We start from the raw sequence: 23,252 nt of genomic DNA on the forward strand, positions 1-23,252 counted from the left end.
GGCACCCTAATTTCAGAGACCCTAAAACATGAGGGGGGAAGGTGTGCTTTAACAGACAAAATGCAGTTGTTTTGCAAAAATATGATAATATAACGACCTGTATTTTTCATTCAATATTCTATCCTCGACATACTTCCTTGTCAAGGAGTATCTTGTATCAACACTCTTAAAAACAATTCTGGATTCCATTTTCTTTCATTGTGTTCCATTGACTGAATTTATTATTCACTAAGACCCTATTTTGAAGTAAGTTGGGTGCTTCCTTTTTTTTTCAGAATGATGCAAAGACCACCTTTGAAGATAAATAATTGCACACATCTTTTGTAATTTTTAAAAGACTTTGATACATTGCATTATTAACTTTTTAGCTTGGTTCCAAGCTAAATGGGCAAAAGTATTCCTTGTCTGTGAGATCTTAAGTGGTACAAGGTGACCTTTCTCGATTCTATATTAGGAAGTCACTGCTAGGACTCAGCTAATACCTCCTCAGACCAAGAATATCACAAATCTTGTTATACGTATGGACAAACTTTCTCTCCTCAATTAGAACTGTCAGATTTAGCAACTAAAAACACAGGGCATCCAGTTAAATTTTAACTTCAAATAAACAAATATATTTTTTTAGGGTAATTATGTCCCATGCAATATTTGGGGCTTGCTTATACTAAAAATTATTCATTGTTTCTCTGTAACGTGAATTTAACTAGGGATGCTATATTTTATATGGCAACCCTTTCTGAATGTATTCCAGGAGCCTGCCGAATCCTGTGCTGCTACTACACTGACCTGGCTCAGTTCTTTTTGGAGGCTGAAAGTCAGCTTCCTTAGAGTTACTTCTTCATTCCTTAGAGCACATGATTATCTTAATAAGCATTGCATTTAAGCTTAGCTCTTCTGTTACGTGAAAGTTGATGTAACTAGGTAGGACAGGGAGAACTGGGGAAGGACCAGTAGACTCAGAGTCCTAATAAAGAGATTTGCAAGCCAGCTTAGCCCTTCCCAGCCGTGTTACTTCGTCTCCCAGAGCCTCTATTTTCCTACATAAAAATATTAGGAACGATATTATGACTCTCCTCGGTATTGCTGTGTAAAACAGCAATGGGCTGATTTCCATGGAAGGGTTTATAAACTCTAAAACATTATGAGCTAAAAATCATGGGGGAAAGTCCCATGAAGCCAGAGCTTTAGAAATATTGATTTTTTCCCCCAGGTTTGTGCTGCTGTGATCTCCTCTACCAGTCACCTTTGAAGCTCACCCCCATTTACCCCTTTCCTCCACTACACAAAAAGCTCCCCTGCAGGCCATCAGCAAAATCCCAGCTACTCTTAGGAATGGTTTCGCTGATGATGCTGCACGTAGAAGACTAAAGACAACCGGGGAAGTCGTCTTCTCCGAGAGCTTTAGGAAAAGCATTCAAACAGATTCTTGTGTTTTAAGAGCAGGACTTTAATTAGACCGGAGTTTATGGGATGTTTTCTTCAATCCAGGCTGTGCAAAGGGCATTTGGAAGTAATCCATAACCCAGAAAACAGTTTGGAACCAGGAGAAAACATCACTGGAATTAACCTCAAGTATATTGGCTGTTTGGGCTGAGTGTGTGCGTAGGGGAAGCTCTCAGCAAGGACTGTCTAAAGGAAGGTCAACTGTCAGGGTTTTGTTAAACGGTGGCGTCTCGAGGGGGCTGGGGATCAGTGGGCACCAGATGAATCTTTAGGACAGACAGTAGCAGTTGTCCAGCTCTTTAAAACTGATAAAAGTGTATATAATTTTGGGCCAGGGAAGGCATTCTTAAGCAGCACACAGAGCCTCAAATCGAGACCTTCTAACATTAGATGATTACAATAATAAAGTCACAAGAAAAAAAAAAAATCTAGGGAAAAATAGCAATCTATACCACAGCCTCACCTCTTCAGTTTAGGAAACATTCTTATAAATCAAGATTGAATAATTCAAGATGAAAAAGAGGAAAAGAGAGGATGTGAACACGGTATTTACAGCAAAATAAACACATGAAGACAGCGTTAACTTCATTCATCATTATAGAAAGGTCGATGAGGATCAATTCTCAGTGAGCTCACAGGTTACAATTAAAAAGCTGGTCAATATCCAGCATTCGTCACGCTGTGGACAAGCTGCCATTCTCAAACGCTGTTGCTGGAAGTGTTAATGGTTTACTTCTTTTTTTTTTTTTTTTTTTTTTTTTTGCGGTATGGGGGCCTCTCACCGTTGTGGCCTCTCCCGTTGCGGAGCACAGGCTCCGGACGCGCAGGCCTGGCGGCCACGGCTCACGGGCTTAATTGCTCCGCGGCACGTGGGATCCTCCCGGACCGGGGCACGAACCCGCGTCCCCTGCATCGGCAGGCGGACTCTCAACCACTGCGCCACCAGGGAAGCCCAAATGTGTGGATTTTTAAACAAACTGATAAAATAATTTCAAAGATCTATTCTTTAAAAACCCTTAGAACACTTTTAAAGTTGTATGAGGTTGAAAAAAAGCAGGATACACAGCAGCGTGTATAACCTGTTTCCATTTCAATGAACACAGGGAGGGGAGTAAACTGTGTCTGGAAGGAGGTCTGAGGAAATTGCTCATGGTGGTTGCCATGGGAAGAAAAATGATGCCTAGGGGTTTGAGAGTGGTAGAAACCTCTCAGCTAAGGCTTCCTCTCCAAGGGCCCCCAATAAAGTTCTAACACCTTTTCTGAGTGTGTGGCACAGTAATACATTAGCACTTCAATATGGACTAGTTGATCATAGTCTCAGCCAGAAACAATGGAAAAGGATCAGACAGTAGTAAGCTCTTACACTATTTGGAGTTGGTATTACATTCACATGGTTCAAAATTGAAATACTAAAAAGGAGCACACAGCAGTTGGTGAGAGGATAGATTTAGTGCGTGTTCGGGGGTGTGGTTACAATGTATGCACGGGGTGCCCTGTGGCATCAGTAAATGGCAGTTTTGATAGTACTCGTATGGTACTATCTCAGGGGATGAGACTTCTGGGAATGTGTGTGGAAGAAAGAAAGTCAGCATATGAAAAACATTGAGCCTGGGCCACCTATGGCCACTGACTGGTGTGTGACACGAGGAAGGCAGCTTTCTGACCCAGGTGTCCACATCTACAAAGTGGGGCTGGTAACAGCACCCCACCCCTCAGTGGCTGTGATGTGTAAATGAGACGTCATACAGCCAAGAAGTTTGTACACGAGTATGAGAGAGAAAACGCCGTGCCTCACTCAACGGCAGCAAAACAAACAACCCGATTAAAAAATGGGCAGAGAAGCTAAATAGACATTTTTCCAAAGAAGACGTACACGTGGCCAACAGGCACGTGAAGAGATGCTCAGTGTCACTAATTATTAGGGAAATGCGAATCAAGGTCACAATGAGACATCACCTCACACCTGTTAGCATGGCTAAGATCAAAAAGACAAGAAATAACAAGTACTGGAGAGGGTGTGGAGAAAAGGGAAACTTCATACACCGTTGGTAGGATTATAAATTGGTGCAGCCACTGCAGAGAGCAGTATGGAGGTTCCTCAAAAAATTAAGACTAGAACTACCATGTGATCCAGCTATCCCACTTCTGGGTATTTATCCAAAGAATGTGAAAATGCTAATTTGAAAAGATACAGGCAGCCTTATTTACAATAGCCAAGATATGGGACCGACCTAAGCATCCATCAGCAGATGAATGGATAAAAAAGATGTGGTATATATATGTGTACAATGGAATACTACTCAGCCATAAAAAAGATGAAATCTTGTCACCTGCAACAATATGGATGGACCTTGAGGGTATTATGCTAAGTTAAATAAGTCAGATGGAGAAAGGCATACCATATTACTTCAATCATATGTGGAATATAAAAAACAAGATCCCAAACAAATGAACAGCCCAAACCAAACAAAAACAGACATGCAGATACAGAGAACAGAGTAGTGATTACCAGAGGGGATGGAGCAGGGTGGGGAAGGGCAAAATGGGTAAAAGGGGTCAACTGTGTGGTGATGGATGGAAACTCAGTTTTTGGTGGTGAGCACACTGTAGTGTATACAGAAGTAGAAATATAATGTTGTACACATGAGACTTATATGATGTTATAAACCAGTGTTACCACAATTAAAAAAAAAGACCTGTGCCGGGTTTCCCTGGTGGTGCAGTGGTTGAGAGTCCGCCTGCCGATGCAGGGGACGTGGGTTCAAGCCCCGGTCCGGGAAGATCCCACGTGCCGCGGAGTGGCTGGGCCCGTGAGCCATGGCCGCTGAGCCTGCGCGTCCGGAGCCTGTGCTCCGCAACGGGAGAGGCCACAACAGTGAGAGGCCCGCGTACCGCAAAAAAAAAAAAAAAAAAAGACCTGTGCCTAAAGTTCTAGATACAGTCATTTCCCCACCTCTCCACTTTTCCATTGTCTCTTGCTCCTTTTCCTCTGTTTTTTAAGGATACGTAATCACCAGTATCTTTTATTGGAAGCTGCCTCTCATCCTCTCATCCTCTTTAGAAGCTGGTGATGCATGACTAGCAGATTTATTTTTGTAAAAGTAACATGTGCTTTTCCCTTTGCTGGCATCTACGCCCCCTTTCTCTCTGGTATGCAACACACATTGGTGGTCCATCACCGCACTGTTTTGTTCATTTCTTACTTTTGCTAAATGGATGTAAAGGCACATTCAATTGGGCCTTCTCTCTCCCTTCTCAGCCTAGGGGAGGGGGTTAAGTCTACTCGGCGCCTGCTCTGAACCATCCATGGAGCCCCCCAGTGGAAAGTAAGACCCCAGACCCCAACCCCAAAGCAACCATTGTTATGTTTCTTGTATAGACTATGAACACAGACACGTGTGTATTATAACCACCTTTAAAATACAAATTGGGGCCGTAATATTTCGGGTTTTGAACCTTGCTCTTTCATTCTATAACAGAGCTTTGAGATCACTTAGGACCAGTACACAGAGAGTCTCTTCTCGCTCTTTTCTTGGCTGAATAATAGATTGTTGTGTGGAACTTTTCCCATTATTCTGGAATTGCAGCCAAGGGATACGGCTGTCAATGAACGATGCCCGGTGTCCGGGCAGTCGAAGGAGACCTCCCGTCAGGTCCTGGCACCCCCTACCCTGGTCTGTGTGGGGTGAGCCCTGGGGCCGGAAGGAGGCAAGGGGTCAGCTTGTGGGGTGTGCACTGCTCTTGCTGAGAAGTCACTTCCTTTCCCCCTAACCACATCCCACCCACCGCCCGCCCCAGGCCAAGCTGGTGGACAGCGAAAGGCATCCCCTGAGGCCACTTGTGAGGGCGCGCTGGCAGAGAAGCCTAGCTTGTTGTCCAGCCTGACACTTGCCGAGCCCCAGAACCGACAGCCCGCGTGAGGACACACCTCAGGGCACGAGGTGTGAGAGCCAGATGGCTTGACGTGCCCTCTGGCAGCTTGTGTGATCACAGCCTGGGTGCCCCTGGGTGCCTGTGCCAGTATAAGGGTCCCATGGGGTGTAGGGTGCCATGTCTGGAGGCGAGGACAGCCCCACCATCCCAGTTCCCTGGGCCTCTGTGGGTAACCAAGAGGACCCATCTGAACTTTTCCTGAACTTCAGGATGAGGCACAGAAAAGGTGAAAGGGGGCAGGGCCCAGCAGTGTCTGGAGAGGGGCTTGGGGGCATGCACCCCCTGGTTGGACCAGCAGGAGACAAGGCACCCTTTCCTGGCAGGTCCCCAGTGACGGGGGACCTGGGGTGAGGCTGAACCCCATTCCCCTGAAAACCACACCCACCACCCACTCAGAGACCACCAGGATCCCCACAGAAACCTCCCCCACTGGCGTAGAGACCAGGGACCCCCTGCCGCTGACAAGTCACCTGCAAATGAGAGGACTCGGCTGCCTTCTTCTCCTCCTGCCCCCAAAGCAGAACAGGGAGGAGGAGGAGAGACGTCAGGATGGCCCTCACCACCCCTCCCAACCCCGGGGGTAGAAGGCGGGCGACCAGAGTCATTAAAGAGGTTGGAGTTTTACAGAGAACTGCACACGTGTCAAAAATGGAAAGTTGCAAAGTCTGCCCAAGCTGGCAGCAAGGGACAGTAAAGGGAGGTTATACGTAGGCCAGGTGAAAGCAGAGACTTGCCGGGGCGTAGGTGGGGGGAGAGAAATGTATGTTTATACTCCATGACCTGAGATTTCTCAATCAACCCCTTCCAGCTCTATGCATCCATCGTGAGAGTACACCGTAATTTGTCTAAAAAGTCCCCCAGATTCATTCATCTTTTGCGAGTTTAAGCAATGCTGCCACCAAATAATGCTGCCACCTAAGCCCCTGTAACGACCTTGAGCCATGTGTCTGGTTCGAGTTCATCTGTGGGTAAATTCAGGGCGCATCCCTTGAACACAGCCTCTGCCTCTTGAGGACCGTCGTCCTGACTTAGAAATCAAGCCCTTTCGGCAGCCAGAAGCTGCGAGCCCCAGGGCCAGGCCACCCCCCTTGCTGACGATCTGAACGTAGCTGGCTCAGCCTTGGACGTGGCAGATGTTCCTTTCACTCTGTCCGGTTCTGCTATGAAGACTGTGTCCTCCACGCGGAGCATTTCTTCCAACTGTCTTGTTCCTGTAGGGGTTTCCTTCCTCCTCTGCATCTCTGGGGGCAGAAATCCTCCTGCTGGTTCCCTGTGAGGTTGCCCTGGCTCCTCTACCCCATGTTGCTTAGCAGAGGGGGCTGGCCAGGCACGGCCCAGCTTTTGCTTGTGACATGGACCAGGGTTTTATTTATAGAACGAGGGGCTCTGAATTCACTGATCTGTCCTGGGTGACGCCATCTGAGAAGCCACAACAAAACCTGAAGTACCTTGAACACCTAGAAGAAAATCTGATGACCGCTTAAGAGAAGCGAAGAAAAGTCAGTAGCTTTCCAGAGCTTGGAATACAGCGTCTTTACCCGCAGCCGCGATAGGAGGGCTCCTGGGGCAGGCTCCACCACCAGACACTCTTCCCTGGCTTGTCAAAATCCTTGAATCTTACCGCTGCTGCTAATAAACAAAACGAATGACCTGACTTGCTTCTGAGGCCCACTGAGGCCCACTGAGTCCCTCGGAGCATCCCCCGCACTGGAGTTCATTTTGAAGCCCGCAGATACCCAGCAAAAGAGGCAGACAATTCCCAGTAACATTTAGAAAACCCAGTTTCCAACCAAGTGTGACAAAATGACGATTTAATAGATGCATATGTCGTGCTTGAATATTTTTAGTCTTTCTCCTCAGTGCGTGAGTCATTTGGAATGACAGACTGCGTTCAGGGGGAGAGCAAGGATCTTACAGAACCCCATTCCTTCGCTGATTCATTTCCTACCTTTGACTCCCGTGAACCCTCTCGGTGATTTTGCAGGAAGCTGCCTGCTGCTTTCTGACAGCCCATCACGCTTCCCAGATCACTTACACAGAACTGCAGCCGGGCCCATTGTGAGCTCCTGACTCAGGTCCCTTTTTGGGGAAAAGCAATTCCCAGGAGCTGGCCCTGCCATATTTGCACCGTGCACGGTTTAAATTCCAGAGGCTGTTCCAGCCCGTTGGTTTCTTTTCCTTCAGAGATGCTTATGATGGGATGCTTATTTTAGTGGCCTCAGGCCCCAGAGGCTTTTCCTGGGAGGCTGCACTGGCCTCCTTTTTGAGCAGGTGACAGATGAGGGAGGTGGCAGCTGTGACCGTGCTCGACACCTCCACCCTCTTCCCTCTGCAGCCAGGAGAGAGGCTCCAAGGAACCTAATCAGGTGGAATTGGGGCCTGTGACCTCCCCAAAGCTGTGCTCTCAAGTTGTGCTTCTCAACTTTGGCTACAGAATTTGATTCTTTCAGGGAGAATTTTAACTCCTCATGTGTGGAGCTCAGCCCCAGAGAGTCTGTTTTAATTGGTTAGGGGTGACACCACACCCAGTGCCATTTCTGAAGGGAAGATGGAGGGAGGAGAAACCGTAAAGAGTTCTTGCTGGAGCCCCTTATTATTGGTTCGTGCTCAGGGTCTAGCCCCTCACTAGCTCATTAGAAGATACTCCAGAGAATAAATAAAAGGCTGAGTGGATGACTAAGAATGTGAACTGGGAAGTTCTGAAGACAAATGACAAGAGGCTAAATAGTGTGGTGGGAAAATCCAACCAGCTGGGTGTTGGGTGAATGGGCTCTGATTTAGCCTCTCCGTGTGCGAGCTGGGTGCTTCGGGCAAGAAACCTCCCCTCTCCGAGCCTTTGTTTCCTCATCTGTAGAAGCAAAGGGTTTGGAGCAAATACTTTCTAATGTTCCCCCTCTATTTCTAAAATCCTCTGAGTAGATGGCTGCTATGCCTATCCCTGGCATTTGGCTATTTTTCTTGCTTCATGTGTGACTCCAGTGCTTTCTGAATTGGCTTAAGCTAGAGAGCAGTTTTCCTTGAACAAGAACTCTGGGGCCATCAAAGAGAGGTTGCTTGGTGACAGTTTGAGCTGGGATGACAGTCACTCAGTGTGAGGGGAAAGGCAGAATGTTCCAGAACATTCTAATGCCCACAGTAGTTCACTGGTGGGTGGATGGGGGAGGGGGATATACACAAGCCTGGAGCATTTTTCTTTTTGGTGTGAGCTGTAGGCGTGTGACAGAATCATGGAAACAAAACCTGGCTTTAGGGATTTAAAGGCAAAATTGACTTTTCCTCTGACCTAGCTCGGTCCAGCATTGCCCAACTCTCTCCAAACACTGCGGAACGGCTGTTTGTGTGGAGATGAAGAAAAGCTCTCTGTTGACTTGATTTCCAAACCCTGCCTTTTGGAATTGACACAAGAGGAGGGCAAATTGCTCTCCAGGCTTGACCATCTGGTCAGCCTACTTCAACCCCCTATCCCAGCTCTCTGGCTCCATCTACTCAAACAGAAGCTATTGAAACAGATATCAATAACACAGATAAAGAGTACAGCAACATGGGCTTTGAACCCCAGGGCCAAAAGGCTTATTGCAAACTGGTCAACTTCTTTCTGTGGCTTCTAGCCCCCAGGGGTGAAAGACCAAAGCTCCTCTTCTTCCCTGAGACAGCTCTGTGTGTGGTCCATTCCCCGGGGCGTGGTGGTGGGGGTGGGGGGGACATAGGGCGTGATCTGCACTTTCAGAGACATCAGCGTTCCAGGTTGCCAGAGCCCCAAGTTTGCTGTTGGCTGCAGGTGGGGGGAAGACGCCCAAATCAGTGCAAAGACAGCATGAGGTTAAATCACAAACTCTGAGACCAGACCACCTGATCTATCCCTCACAGGCTCCGTGACCTCGGATGAATTTTTTAAAAAACCTCTGTACCTTGAGTTCCCCGTCTGCAAAACGGAAATAACAATGCACCTACATAGCAATGTCAGGAGGATCAAATGTGTGCATAATTCTAAAGCAGCTTAGAACACTGCCTGGCACATAGGGTGCTTCAAATAAATCAGTGGTTCTGAAACTTCAGCACGAGTAAGAATCTCCAGGAGAACTTATTTAAGTGGAGTTTACAGGGCTCCATTTTCTGAGGGGCTTTAGGTGCCAGCCTGAGGTTTTTAAATTGTTATCACCTGTCCCCAGGTGACTCTGAGGCAGGTGGTCAGCACTTCCTGGTCCCTGCTGTGCCTGCATCTCCCACCTGAGCAACAGGACCCCGCTTCCCTCGGGACTGGCTCTAGTTGCCCTATGGGCTTCTCGAGTTTTTGCAGGTGGCTCGCCTGGTGGGTGCTGGAAGTATCTCTCTCTATACCAGTTGATCTTTACAGTTTCAGCTCAAGTGATATCTCCTCCAGGAAAAATTCTTTACCTGACTTTTTTTTTCATGTGTATGGCATTGTAACTTGACATCCGTACACCTTACATAGTGATCAGTCCCAAAAGTCTAGTTACCATCCACCACCGTACAATGGACTCCCTTCACCCCCTTCACCCATCCCCCAGTCCCCTGTCCCTCTGGTAACCACCAATCTCTTCTCTGTATCTATAAGGGCTTTTTTGTTTTGTTTGTTCATGCTTTGTTTTGCTTTGTTTTAGATTTCACATGTGAGTGAAATCATAGGGTATTTCACTTAGCATAATATCCCCAAGGTCCAGCCATGTTGCTGCAAATGGCAAAATTTCATTCTTTTTTATGGCTGAGTAATATCCCATCGTATGTATGTACCACATCTTCTTTATCCATTCAACTATCAGTGAACACTTAGGCTGTTTCCATATCTTGGCTATTGTAAATAATGCTGCAGTGAACATAGGGGTACATATATATTTTCAAATTAGTGTCTTCACATTCTTTGGATAAATACCCAGAAGTGGATAGATGGATGATACGGCATTTCTATTAATTTTTTGAGAAATCTCCATAACGTTTTCCATGGTGGCTGCACCAATTTATAATCCCACCAACAGTGTATGAGTATTCCCTTTTCTCTATATCTTCTCCAATACTTGCTGTTTCTTTTTTAAGTCTTTATTGAATTTTTTACAATATTTCTTCTGTTTTATGTTTTGGTTTTTTGGCCAGGAGGCCTGTGGGATCTTAGCTCCCTGACCAGGGATCAAACATGCACTCCCTGCATTGGAAGGTGAAGTCTTAACCATTGGACTGCCAGGGAAGTCCCAACACTTGCTGTTTCTTATCTTTTTGATAATAGTCATTCTAACAAGTGTGAGGTGATATCTCATTGTGGTTTTGATTTGCGTTTCCCTTATGATTACTGATGCTGAACATCTTTTAGTGTGCCTGTTGGTCATCTGTATGTCTCCTTTGGAAAAATGTGTATTCAGACCCTCTGCCCATGTTTTTAATTGGGTTGTTTTTTGTTGAGTTGTGTGAGTTCTTTATATATTTTGGATATTAACCTCTTGTCAGATATACGACTTGCAAATATTTTCTCCCATTCAGTAGGTTGCCCTTTTGGTGATAGTTTCCTTTGCTGTGCAGAAGCTTTTTAGTTTGATCTAGTCCCATTTGTTTATTTTTGCTCTTGTTTCCCTTGCCTGAGGAGACATATCCAAAAAGATATTGCTAAGATCGATGTCAAAGGGGGTACTGCCTATGTTTTCATCTAGGAGTTTTATGGTTTCAGGTCTTCCATTCAAGCCTTCAATACATTTTTGTGTATAGCAGAAGACAGAGTTCTAGTTTCATTCCTTTGCATGTGGCTGTACAGTTTTCCCAACACCATTTTCTGAGCAGAGTGCTCTTTCTCCATTGTATATTCTTGTCTCCTTTGTTGTATATTAATTGCCCATATAAGCGTGGTTTCCATTGCTTTTGTGCCAGGACCATACTGTGTTGATTACTGTAGCTTTACAGTGTAGTTTGAAATCAGGGCCTGCGCTACTTCCAGCTTTGTTCTTCTTTCTCAAGATTGTTTTGGCTGTTCAGGGTCTTTTGTGCGGTTCCATACACATTTTAGAATTATTTGTTCTAGTTCTGTGAAATATGCCATTGGGATTTTGATACAGTTTGCACGGAATCTGTAGCTCTTCACCTGACTTTTGGACAGACCCTGACCTCTGGGTGGAGGCATAAGCCCTTATCTGCCATTTCACATTCATTTTTTATAAATTTGAAGCAATCCCATTTGGGGATTATTTATATATTTGTTGTTGGCTTGCCTCCACTAGAATACATATTTTCTGATGGAAAGGATTTTTGTTTTGTTTTAAATTGCTATATTCCCAGCCGCTGCACGTGTGTGGTGCACAGTGGCCACTCGGTGCATGTTTGTTGAATGAATGAGTGAATAGAAAACTGAACTCTGTCCCTCTTTGGACTTGGGGAACAAGGCCATGTGGAAGGTCAAAGATAAAGTCCCAATGTGGATGCCTGGAAGATACCAGGGTACAATGCTAAAGAAATTTAGAAACAAAGAAGTTTGAAAGCAGTGTGAGTTTAGATTGGGACGTTTTGAGTTAGAGTGACCTGGGGAGGCCTCCTAAGATGATACCCGGCAGGATTTGGAAATGAGGGTTGAGGGCTCTGGGAGAGGTCTGGAGTAGATGTAGGTTTGGTCATGGCTTACGTGGCGGTGATGGCTTTAAGCCACAAGGGGAGGTGGGGGGAGAGAGAGAGAGAGAGAGAGAGAGAGAGAGAAAGGGGACACCAAGAACAAATTATTGGGGAACACCTACTTTAGGCGAGTAGTTCAAGAGAGAGAGAATAACCACGAGAATGAAATGTCATGGGAGGCAAGATAGAATTTCAAGGAAGAAGAAAGGGTTGACGATACTGAACAGTGCACAGTGGGGGCAGGATGAAGCCTGGGGAAGTGGTGTTAGGTGTGACCCCCTAGAGGTCTGCTCTCCTGTTGCCCAGATGCCCCGGATGGCCTTGAGCACCAGGCAGGAGCTCAAGGGCAAGTCGTGGACACGGTGAACTGCCCAGTGGTGTGACAAGACCTGTTCTGGAGGCAGGCTAACCGGAGAGTAGGACGACTGGGGAGACACACACGCTTTAGGATGATACGGCAGCCGTCCAGACCTAAGGAGTTGCCTGCAAGAGAACTTAGGGGTTGGTGGCTTCCGTGTTCAACTTGTAGAGCAAGAAAATGACTGGCCCAAGGTCACCAGTGTCCATAGGGCTCCCGGACCTCCAAGACAGGTGTGACCATTGTTCACTCCGTGTCACCAGCAATGGCTATTTCCCAACGCTGTGGCTCTCTGGCCTCCACTGCTAATATTTGTTTCCTAGTGATCCAGTCCCCAGCCTGTTACTTTTTAACTGGACTCCGGGGGTTCAAAGGCCTGACTTTTGTTTAAACGCTCATTAGGATGGGGAGGGCATGTCCCCTGATCACCTCAACTGATGAACAAGCAAGGATCTTCTGAGTAAATAGAGGCTGTGCAGAAGGCCAGAGGGGGTGGACCAGAACGGGGTGAGGCTGGGGGTCAGAGAGGAGAAGGCCACGCTGGCAGAGGGCCTCTTCAAATCTGTAAGAGCGGGATACCTGGAATTCAGAAGACAAATCCCAAACCTGAACTTTCCACCACAGATAATGTTAAATATAAGTTAATATCTAAAATCCTTGATCAAACAGAAGCTCTTTAGAAAATGTACATCCTGGCGCTGGCGCTCCATCAAATAGTTCCTGAGGGTAGAGAATCCAGCCCTGTGGCCCTTCAGCTCTGTTCGACTAGGGGATGCTCGTGTTGCCCTGGGATCTGGAAAATATGGGGCCCTTGCTTTTGACGGTGGAGAGTTCTGGGGCGGCGGCCAGAGAGGCACAGCGGCTCCCCGTGAGGGGCTGGGGGTTTCTTGGGACAGGGCAGTCTTTTCAGGTGGGAGTCCCTTATGCACACTGGATTTTGTGGCTTGAAACAGGGCCTTTGCCCTCAAAAGCCCTCCCCCACTCAGCTTGTTGATACACAGAGGCCATAATTTCTATCTTTATTCCTGTTGGTTGAAGCCAAGCTTCACCTCTGGAGTTTGAATACTTCTAGAAGGGGTCATGCATGTCGTCGGATCGGTCATGTACATCTTAGTGTAAATGGGTGTCTGGGCTCTTCTCTCTGAGACGAGGTTTGGTGGAGAGGATGGAGGATGGAACAGGGTGAGCGGCTGCTTGGAGGCTTTGAGTCAGACAATCCCGGTTCAGATCTCTCTTCTGTAAGACTCTTGCTCTCCCGGTCTGTTTCCTCGTAAGTTGAGGGTGATAATATCTATCGTATTAGACTGATGTGGAGATTTATGGGAAGTAGTAGTACTATTAACCTGAGAGTAAATTGACTCCAGAGGCTCAGCAGATGTCAGCAAGGCCACTACCCCAAGGGGAAATTCATTCTGCAAAGCGATGCCAAAGGCTGCTTGTTCCCAGACTCCTTGCCCTGTGCTCGGGGCGCTGCTGGATATCTCGCAGGCTCCCTTGCAGTTAGGTGTGGCCGTGTGACTAGGCGAGGCGGGGGGCGAGGGCTGCTTCGCCGCTCTGGTCCGGGCCCTCCTGCAAGGCCTTGCACCTCCCCCCCCAGGGGTTTAGGGGATGAGACCAGCTTGATGCGTTTGCAGGGTTCCCCTGAAAACCTAGGTTTTCTGCCTGAAGTGGGACACTGACGGGTCTGACCCTGACCCTGGTGGCTGCCTGCCCCCAGCTGGGCCTCTAGTGCCCCTCCTGCCCCCCTTTCTGCCCTGGGCTCGGTGACGAGCAGCCCTTCTGCTGCAGACAAGCCGCTGGAGGGAAGGGACAGGGTGAGAGGTCACACTAGCCCCCAGGGACCCACAGGGGCACCGCTGAGAAGCTGATCGCGCCCTCCCTGGGGCGGGGGGAGGGTCTGCAGTTCCCAGGAATGCGGATCACCCACGGCCATCACGCAAGGTCTCTGCAGGGCTGACCTGGCCTCTCCCGAGGGCAACAAGTGAGGACCAATCCTGGTCCTCCAGGCCAACAGCCCCGGCAGGTAGGGAGTGATCGAAGGCAAGAACCCGGCACCCACACGGCCAAGGCCCTTCTGGGTCAAACATTCCGCAATCGTGTGATTAGAGCTTGATGAGCCCGGGGCACATAACAGTGCGGAATAATCATCTGCCTTTACCTGGTCTTGTTATTCAGTCTGAACAAGGCCACAAAGGATTTTAAACCGGTAACTTCTTAGTTCTGGGAACTGTATGTCAAACTCCCATGGCACGGTATTGCTTAGAAATTGCCCGAATGTATCGTTTCCCTTTAATCACTGTGGGATGTGCTTCTCCGCCGTCACTCAATCATCTTCAGTCAGTGCTCGGGCGGGAGGTTTCCTTGCCGCAAGGCCCTTACATGCCCCCCAAGCTAACTTGTCTGCGAGCAAACTTCTTCCGCAGAGAGAAAAAAGAGGCTCTCCCCAGGCATTAGGGTGAGGACAGGTGAGTAGAGGGCTTCGGGAGGACGCGGGCCCTCCCCTGCCACCATCAAGGCCCCGAGCCCCCGTCTCTGCGGCTCTGTGCCCTGTTCCTACGGTGCGCGATGCCCAGAGGCTGCAGAAACGCAGGTGACGGCGCCCCATCGACCTGTTACGGGAGCACCTGAAGCAGTAAGTCGGCTGGACACCCGGCCAAGGACGGGATCAAGTTAGAACAGGCAGCTCAGACTTCAAGATAACGGCAAGTCCAGCAGGCGGACACATAGGAGCCACGAGGGAGTGGGGCCTGGGCTGGGCTGATGCACGGGCGGTCGGGCCCTCCGACCTCCTCCCTGAGGCGCTGGGTGCCGAGGGCACCCCGACCCCAAGGCCCAGCTGAGGGGAGATGCCGCTTTGCCCAGGGGCAGGGGGCGGCCGCTCCACTGCTTTCCATCCAGTTCATCCTCTGTCACCTGTGACTTGCTGCTAGGATGGATGTGGGACTCGTAGGGAAAGGGAAGGAGGCACAGCCTGGGGACACTGGCTGGGGAGGAGCTGGGGTGCAGAGGGGCTGAGCAGGAAGCTGACAGGCTGGCCCTGAGGTCAGCCCTACAAAGGGGATCTTGGTTCTCCCCCTCCTCAGTCCCCACCAGTGGGTGTCCCGAGTTGGGGCCAGGGTCCTGCAGCCCACTTACGAAGGGGTCCGTGTTGGGTCTTAATAAAAGTCACCCTCATTTTTGTTTTCCTGTCCAATTTAAGTCCTATATATACCTGCTTAGAGATGCCACAGCCCGAGTCCTCTGGAGACTCAGTTTTGAGAAGTGTTGTCTCCTAGATGAGGGCACACCAAAGGGACGGGGAAGTGGCATCTGCCCTCTTATGTCCAGGGACCCCTTTGAACGTGGTTCCCCAGGGCCGACCACAGAGATGAGAATCCCTGGATAGCTATGCTCACTACGAACTTTTACCAGGGACGTTAGAGTTTCAGAAGTGCCTAGATCACTCTTGGACTTCAGAGCAGGTTAAGAGCTTCCTAACTTAGCAACTGTGTAACTGATATATGACGATTTATTCCTATTTCATATATCTCACCATTTATGTTCAGAGTGGCTCTATCTGCCGGTACCTTCCTTGTCTGTTCCTGTAAGGCTGGAGGAGGCCGCCGGAACTCAGAAGGCTGTCGATATCTTTCCAGCAAGATACCATCTACTGCTGACTGAAAGAGGTAAGTAGCAAGAAACCAGGATGCAATTATGTCCTGATTTGGATGTTACCTCCTGGCAGTTCTGGAGGGCGCAAGTTAAGGCCATCGAGAGGAGGCTTAGGCACTAAAGAAAAAGGGGAAAAAATTGAGGCGTCTACATGTTTTATCAGGGAATTGACATGAGATCTGGATTTTGAGAGCATCTCCCTTCTGAGAACCATCTTGAGCTTCATTACTGAGTCTCATTAACTGACATAAATTGAGGGTCAGTCAGACGAAAACTAGAGGTGAAATATGCCTTTCCAGGAATGGACTTCATATGACCACCTGGGTAATCCATCAAGTCATTAACTCTCAAATTTAATAAAAAGACAGATGGATAAGAATAGAGGTGCATCCCATTAAGCTCAAGCCATGTGTTCTGGGCAGCCTTTAATGATGTTTTTGAAGATGTGGCACTTCTAGGGAGATTAAGGAAGTGAACATACTATCTATAAATCTGCAGGCATTTAAATAACCTCCCTGAGACGATTAAGGCGATGCACTCACAAAGAAGCTTTAAATCAGACAACCCGTAATACTTGATGTAGAAAAAGTTCCAGCTTCCATAATTCTTTATTAAATATTTGACAAGTTGCATCACTTCTTTACAACGACTTCATTTTGTCACATTACTCTTTTGCTGTCAGGAAAACAATCCACAATTTCTCTTTAGATCTCTCAAGAAAAACGAAAAGCAAAAGGGATTTGTCCTTCAACTAAACGTTTTCTGTCTGTATCAAATTCAACAGTATTTTACAGCTATTCTGATTGTGAAAATGAGCATTTATCCATACGTTGTCTTTTAAAAAATTTCCAAGTTGTTTGGTTTTTGATCACTGTATCAAATGGTACTTGGCTTTATATTAGGAGGTGGGTTTATAATAAAAAGTTATGAAACATTGAGAATTCATTTGGAATGCTTGAAACTTTTTTTCACCTTAAAAGTCACTGTTTTTTCATGTTTCGTTTGATAATAGATGCTGAGTCAAGAGATGACAGCATATTATATCATCATCTTCCTGGGGTGCTCTCAGGCTCTGAGGGTCAGAATTCTCAGGACACAGCTTGGAGAAAACTGCAGAAGGGACTAAACTCTCACTCCCTTTCGGAACCAGATTCCTCAAGGTAGGTGTAAAAATGTTATACAAATATGTAGAGATATATTTGGACAGCATATGTATGTATATATATTACATACATAGTAGTGAAGGAAGCACAGAGATATGCAAAGTTAACATGAAGGAAACCGTGACAATCTAGGTGAAATTAGTCTGAGAAAGAGGGGCAAACTGGTTTATAGAGGAGCACAGATGTCTGTGGACACAGGGTCATGGTCATGAGAAGGCTTACAATGCACTGAGACAGGTTGAGAAGGTAGTACACAGAGGTCTGTCGCCAATGTTGTTATATTCTATCATTACTCCTACAAACACAAAACCGACCAACAGAAAGACATGCATCTTAAACATGCGTTGCTCTGCACCTAACACCTTTGACGAAGGGGAGCGGTCTAATGAGAGGTTTTCTTGGAAAATTCCATACCAACAGAAAGCTCTCCTTTTCTATGAAACATACCAGCTCACATCCTAATGCTACAGCTTTGTCTCTGATGCACTGAAAACACTCTTGGGTCGGGGTGTGTGTGTATGCAAATGTATATACACTGTTCATTAAGGCTTCGATAAATTAAAAAAAGTGGTCCAAAGTATGTCACATTTTCTTCCCAGTTTTAAAATCTAAAGTACAAAGTGGAGTCTATGAGGATTTTTAAAAAAACACATCTCAGCCCTAAAATTGGCAGTTTTGACTTATCAAGATGTACCCTGAAGTCTGAATAAGACGGAGGTAGTGCAGGACCTCCTGGGGGTCAGGAAGGGAGCAGGCCAGGCAATTACCCTGCACAGTAGTGCCCCCTACTGGCAAGGCGGAAAATGACACCAGAGTCAGTAGAGGGGTGCAGAGTCGGGGTGAGGAGGAAAGACCAAACAAAGAGGAGCAGCGGCTGGGTGGGGGCTTGAGAACTGATTAACCCAGGCTCTCTCTTCATAGATTCTGTAATTTCAGAGGTGAGATACAAGACCTAGGAAAACACTTGAGTCACGTGTGGAACAATTAGTAACTGTTAGACAAGATGTACCCCTGCTGTGTGATCTCGCCAGTTCTAAATTGGCTCTCCTGAAAAGCAAGTTCATATGCAGCAAATCTACTTGTTCTATTTAACCATGTGAGATGTAGAAAGTGGTTCAAATATTTTGCAAACCATTTCTCTCAGGATCTGTCACTGCATCCTTATGTGGGAGGAATAATCCATGTCAGGTTGCTTTAAGCATTTGGCATCTGACCTTAGGGAGTATCTGATGGTAGCTACCAACGGGCCTTTGGTAAATAATGGCAAGTATTTCAGGAAAAAAGAAAGAGCACTGAGACAAATGCCTCATTGTTTCCTGTTCCAGAGGCAGCAGGTAGAAAAGCAGCACACTATCAGAAGCTGATCCCACTGGGTGGACTTTCCAAATTCATCTTTAGGCTGACAAGAGTCAGAAATAGAAATCCCCAGGACTTGTACAGTTGGCTGTGATAACCGATGTTTAAAAGACTTTCAACATGCAGTACGTATGTAAACTCTGGCACTTACTTCTTAACCTCAAGGCAAAATGGCCCATAACAACTCTTTTTCAGCAAACTGAGGAAGCTAGATTCAGGTAATTTCTAAGAAAGCAGAGGCTCTAAGAGACCCTGGACTGCGGAGTAACGTCACTGCTAAGGACAACAAGATGAGGTGACACTGACTGGAGCAGGCACAGGCCCAAGGGACCGCCCGGCAGCCTGCTTCACACGCAGTGCATTTTCCTGACTGCCTCTGTGATTACGTCGTGACGGTGATGGAGAGCGGTCATCAGGATCGAGAGAAAACAAGATAGGTGAGTATTTTAGACAAAGAGTAAACACTGAGGATTGATGAGAACTAGGGAACGTTATTTGGATGAAAAAAAAAAAAGACAACCAAAAGCCCCAAACAAATTCTAGACCCAGCACTTTTGAGCTGTCACTGAAATCAGATATTAAGGGATAGATGAGCTGAATTGTCATTCACAGTTACTGCCTTTCAAGTATTCATGGGGGTCTATTTCGGTAATTCTTATCTGTTCTTGGCACAGAAACGATCTCAGGATGGGTTTTCTTTCTTATTTTCAATACGTTGCCTAATTTGCATTTAGTGAATATTCTGATTTTTTGGAATATACAGTTTACAAAAAGACAGAAGAATCCCAGTTCTTAGACAAGAAGCATTGGATTTCTCCCCCTATAATTACACACTCACTCTCAGAACCCATCCAAGCGTACTGCTCTCCCAGGCTTTGGCATAAGTCATAAAAAGAAAGCCGAGTCTGGACTTGAGGGGCTACAAGAAGGGGGAGGTTTGCCTCTGAGACATCTGTTACATTGAGCGTTGGGAAAAAAATCCCACCAATAGGTAAAAATAATGAACAATATCGTTTTTTCTAATTACTCAATATCTAAGTTTTTCTGATCACTACTGGATTTTAAAAAATCAATATGAAAAGGGAACAATCCTCAGCTCTGTAGAAATCCACCTTCTTTTAGACACCTAGGCCTCTGCACCGCTTCAGAAAACTCCTTTACAAGCACAAACGTTCGTGGCTTCCCACGAGCCACCCAGAGCCAGGGTAAATTGAGTTTGTAACGCCAAAAGATCCCAAATGGAGGCCCTGAAACCACAATTTTATTGTCTTATCTACAACTAGCGGGAGGTGAGATGACTAGTGTCCCCTGACTGCCACCACGGGTCTAGGACAACACAGGTTAAGAAGGACAGCAGGATTGCTGGACTCCCGCCCTGCCTCAGGCAGAATTCTGCAACAAGGACTCACAAGCGGCCAAGAATCGAATCCCACAGAACCCTCCACCCCCCCTAGGACCTGCTGAAGAGCTGGACGTCAGGGGATCAAGTCAAGTCTTCTCTCGAGCTTTTAGTCCAGCGCACAACGGACGCAACTTGGGCGGTACACGGTATGGAAGCCTACGCAACATGTCACGGGGAACAAAACCCGGTTAGATTAACTGTCTGTTAATCTTTGCAGTGGCGTAGAAATCACAAAACGACTGCTGAGGACAGGTCTGTAGGCTTAGCTTTACAGCCAGGTTTTATACACCAGCAGCCAGATTCACAATTGATAGATATTGCACCGGAAAGGCGTATGCAGAGGGAAGAAATCAGCATCACAGTCAATGCTCATGACAAAAAAAACCCAGAAACCAGATATGACCTCCACGTCGTACATAAAGTGCCTTCAGAATTGGCGCAGTTAGAACAAAAGTTGGTTATTTAGCTACCGTCAGCAGACGTGTACAAACTGGAGACTGCACAGGCCTGGTTCCCGCAGTTTCAAATCGCGCAGTGCCAAGTTTCATTCAAGTGTCTCTACGGAGAAGAGCAAAGAGGAAGATATGACAGAAGAAGGACTGTACAGCAGCAGGAAGGGTTAAGTAAGTTCTCTTACGAGAAATGAAAGTCCAACCCTGCCTCAAATGTGTTCCAGCACACGTAATTACTTCTAAGGAATAATGGTGTGATTCCTTCAAGTCAACACAAATTTTGTCATGCTATGTTACAATTCTCTCGGCCTGCAGCTCTTATGCTAAATTTGTACAAAAAAACCAAAATTATCCAGTTTGTTTGCATTCTGAGCATGGAAAAAAATCGTCACGATGCCTGATGTTACGGTTTAAATTCTCTCCAGGTATTTGTCTGCAGAAGGCTTTTGGACAAAAGTCATTCTTCCAATGCTAATCAGGTAGGGTGTGGGGCTGTCCAAGTACTTTAAAAATAAAAATGTCACCGACATTAAACCTGGCGTGAAATCCAAATACAAAAAAATAATATGCTCGCTTTTCCAAGTACATGAGACATCTTTAATTGTAGTGAAATAAAATCTGCAAATCGGTCTAAATCATTTTAAAAAGTAAACATGAGTGGTAATACTATACCTGTAGAGTGATTAATTCCATTCGCTGTCATTATAAAGTATGTAAAATATTTATTAAGGGCTTGGCCTACAGAGGCACAACATAAATAGAATAAGTCCTCCTAAAACGTAATTAGTATACACATCAACCAGTTGGTAATTTGTGGTGGAAAATGCAGGAACGCGACCTGGGACTGGGTTCCCATGTTGGCGCGTGGGCAAGACGCGGGCGAAGGCTCTGCTCCGGGGGCCCGCGCCGTGCGCTGCTCTCTGCCAGCGTCTCCGCAGAGTCTGTTAGGCGAATGCAAAAGTGCAAGCTGGACTTGCGTGAAGAACAACCCTCCAGAGGCAGGGGGCGCTTAATCCACCCCCTCGAATCCTTGGGCATTTTCCACAGCCATGAGAAGCTTCTCTCGTAAATCTTCAAAGGTTTCATATGGAGGTAAGTCAAGGCGATTAAAGCTGCAAAAGTTAACAAGAAGGCATAGGTAAAAAGCCATCATCACTGCCCTTTAGTTACCCCTAAAGTATTTAATAAGACGCACTGAGCTCTGAGATTTTTTTTTTTTTTAACAGTCACCAAACATCAAAATGCACAGCAGAGCAGAACACCGTGTTTCTCAAACCAGAAGTCTCAGAAACCCAGGAATCCTGAAGGCGTAAGTCTAAAAGAAGTTTTCAATTTTTGGTTTTCATCATGATAATGATTTCAAACATCATTTCACCAGTGACAGAGACAGAATTCCACTTCCGCAGGCTATGCTGAAAACAAGAGGTGGCTGTCGTGTTGATTTTAACTTGGCATGTCACAGTCCAGGGCCTGCAATCCCTGTGGGGTTTCAAGGATCTGTGGCCATTTTTTTTCCCTTTAAAAAAGGTCCCTACATTATTCAAGTTTGAGAAATGCTGGAGTAACGGAGAGAGAGAGAGGCAAACAGGGGAATGTTAAGATCTGAGGTCTGGAATTACGTTAGCGCTCTGTGCCTCCGTTTCTTCCATCTGTAAGGAGAGGGCAGTAACGTGACCCACCTTTTAGAGTCGTGACGATGATACGGGTTAATATGCATGAAGTGCTTAGGATGACGCCTGGAACACAGTAGTGCTGAACAAGTGTTCCCGTTACTTCTGACGTCAGGAGACAGGGCTGGCCTGCCACCAACTAGCTGTGGGACCTCATTACCCTCAGTGGCTTCAGCCTCGTCGTATGGAAGATGTGTGGGCCAAAGGAGATTCTTTTTAGGTGGGTCTGTGATTCTTAGTAAAGCGGAATTTTAGATATCCCAGCAGTGACCTTTGACAGAACAGAGGAGTGAAGCCCTTTAATGCTGAGACACTCGGCAGTTACATCTGAGAGTTTCATGAAAGCTCAGAGAGAAGCAGCTCCACCAGCCCTTTTGCTCTCCTAGTAAATCAGGTTTTAATTTTGAAGCTTAATTGTGTATTTTATATTTTCATAAAACATGGAAGAGATCAAACATACATGTGGCTAGGTTTTATTTAGCCACATATATGGCTGTCACTGTGAAGCAGCCAGCAAAGCGCCTGTTTCCTACATTACAGCGGGAGCCAGGGCTGGATGGAAGGAAAGCCACAGCAGAGAAAACAGAGTAAGTCCCACCCCACCAGCCACTGTGGCTTCAGGAGAACTAGCGCTCTCCTCTTCCTCTGGGGAGAGTATCATTGAAGAAAAAACTCTTTGAATGCTTTAATTCTGTGACACACAGAGAAGCAGCGAGGCTTTGGTAAGAGCTGGCGGGGTTGCTTTCCTCCTGTGTGCAGACCTCTGTCCTGCCGAAGGAAGAGCAATGATCCGAAACCCTAGCTCTCCTCACCAACCGCCTGGGCAGCTCTGAAAATCCCACGGCCCAGATCACACAGCAGGCCAACTAGGTCAAAATCTCTGGAAGTGGCACCCTGGCACCAGTATTTTTTTTTTTTTTTTTTAATGTTTTCTAGGTGGTTCCAATGTGTAGCCAAGGTCGAGAACCACTGAGTTCAGGGTCTTATCTGGGCAGCACCGTATTTTAGGGGTGGCTCAGCACGTGAACTCTGAAACAGAAGAAGAATCCGACAGCAAGATATCTGTCTATAGGGCCACAGAGGGTCATGGGATGAACACTCAATTACTCGGTTCTCTTTGAAGAGTCTGGAAAGAACGTGAACCGTATCACTGAGGCAGGAGCTTAACTGAAGCGGTCAGGGTGCAGGTTGGGATCCTGGCAGATGCATGTTCAGATCACA

The 23,252-nt window shown here is 46.8% G+C and overlaps 1 protein-coding gene across 22 annotated transcripts in view; it reads right to left on the minus strand.

Annotated features, from left to right (window-relative positions):
• Positions 1 to 16,566: 16,566 nt before the first annotated feature.
• The window catches only part of NEDD4L (NEDD4 like E3 ubiquitin protein ligase), a 345,052-nt gene continuing 338,366 nt past the window's right edge, over positions 16,567 to 23,252 (minus strand). For all 22 annotated transcript variants that reach the window (XM_059040433.2, XM_059040434.2, XM_067015214.1 and 19 more), the window contains one exon: positions 16,567 to 21,473. In XM_059040433.2, the coding sequence (XP_058896416.1) occupies positions 21,371 to 21,473 (103 nt within the window). In that variant the 3' untranslated portion in view covers positions 16,567 to 21,370. The remainder of the gene's footprint in view (positions 21,474 to 23,252) is intronic.

This window comes from Kogia breviceps, chromosome 15 (genome assembly GCF_026419965.1).
Source record: "Kogia breviceps isolate mKogBre1 chromosome 15, mKogBre1 haplotype 1, whole genome shotgun sequence".
Classification (NCBI taxonomy): Eukaryota; Metazoa; Chordata; class Mammalia; order Artiodactyla; family Physeteridae; genus Kogia; species Kogia breviceps.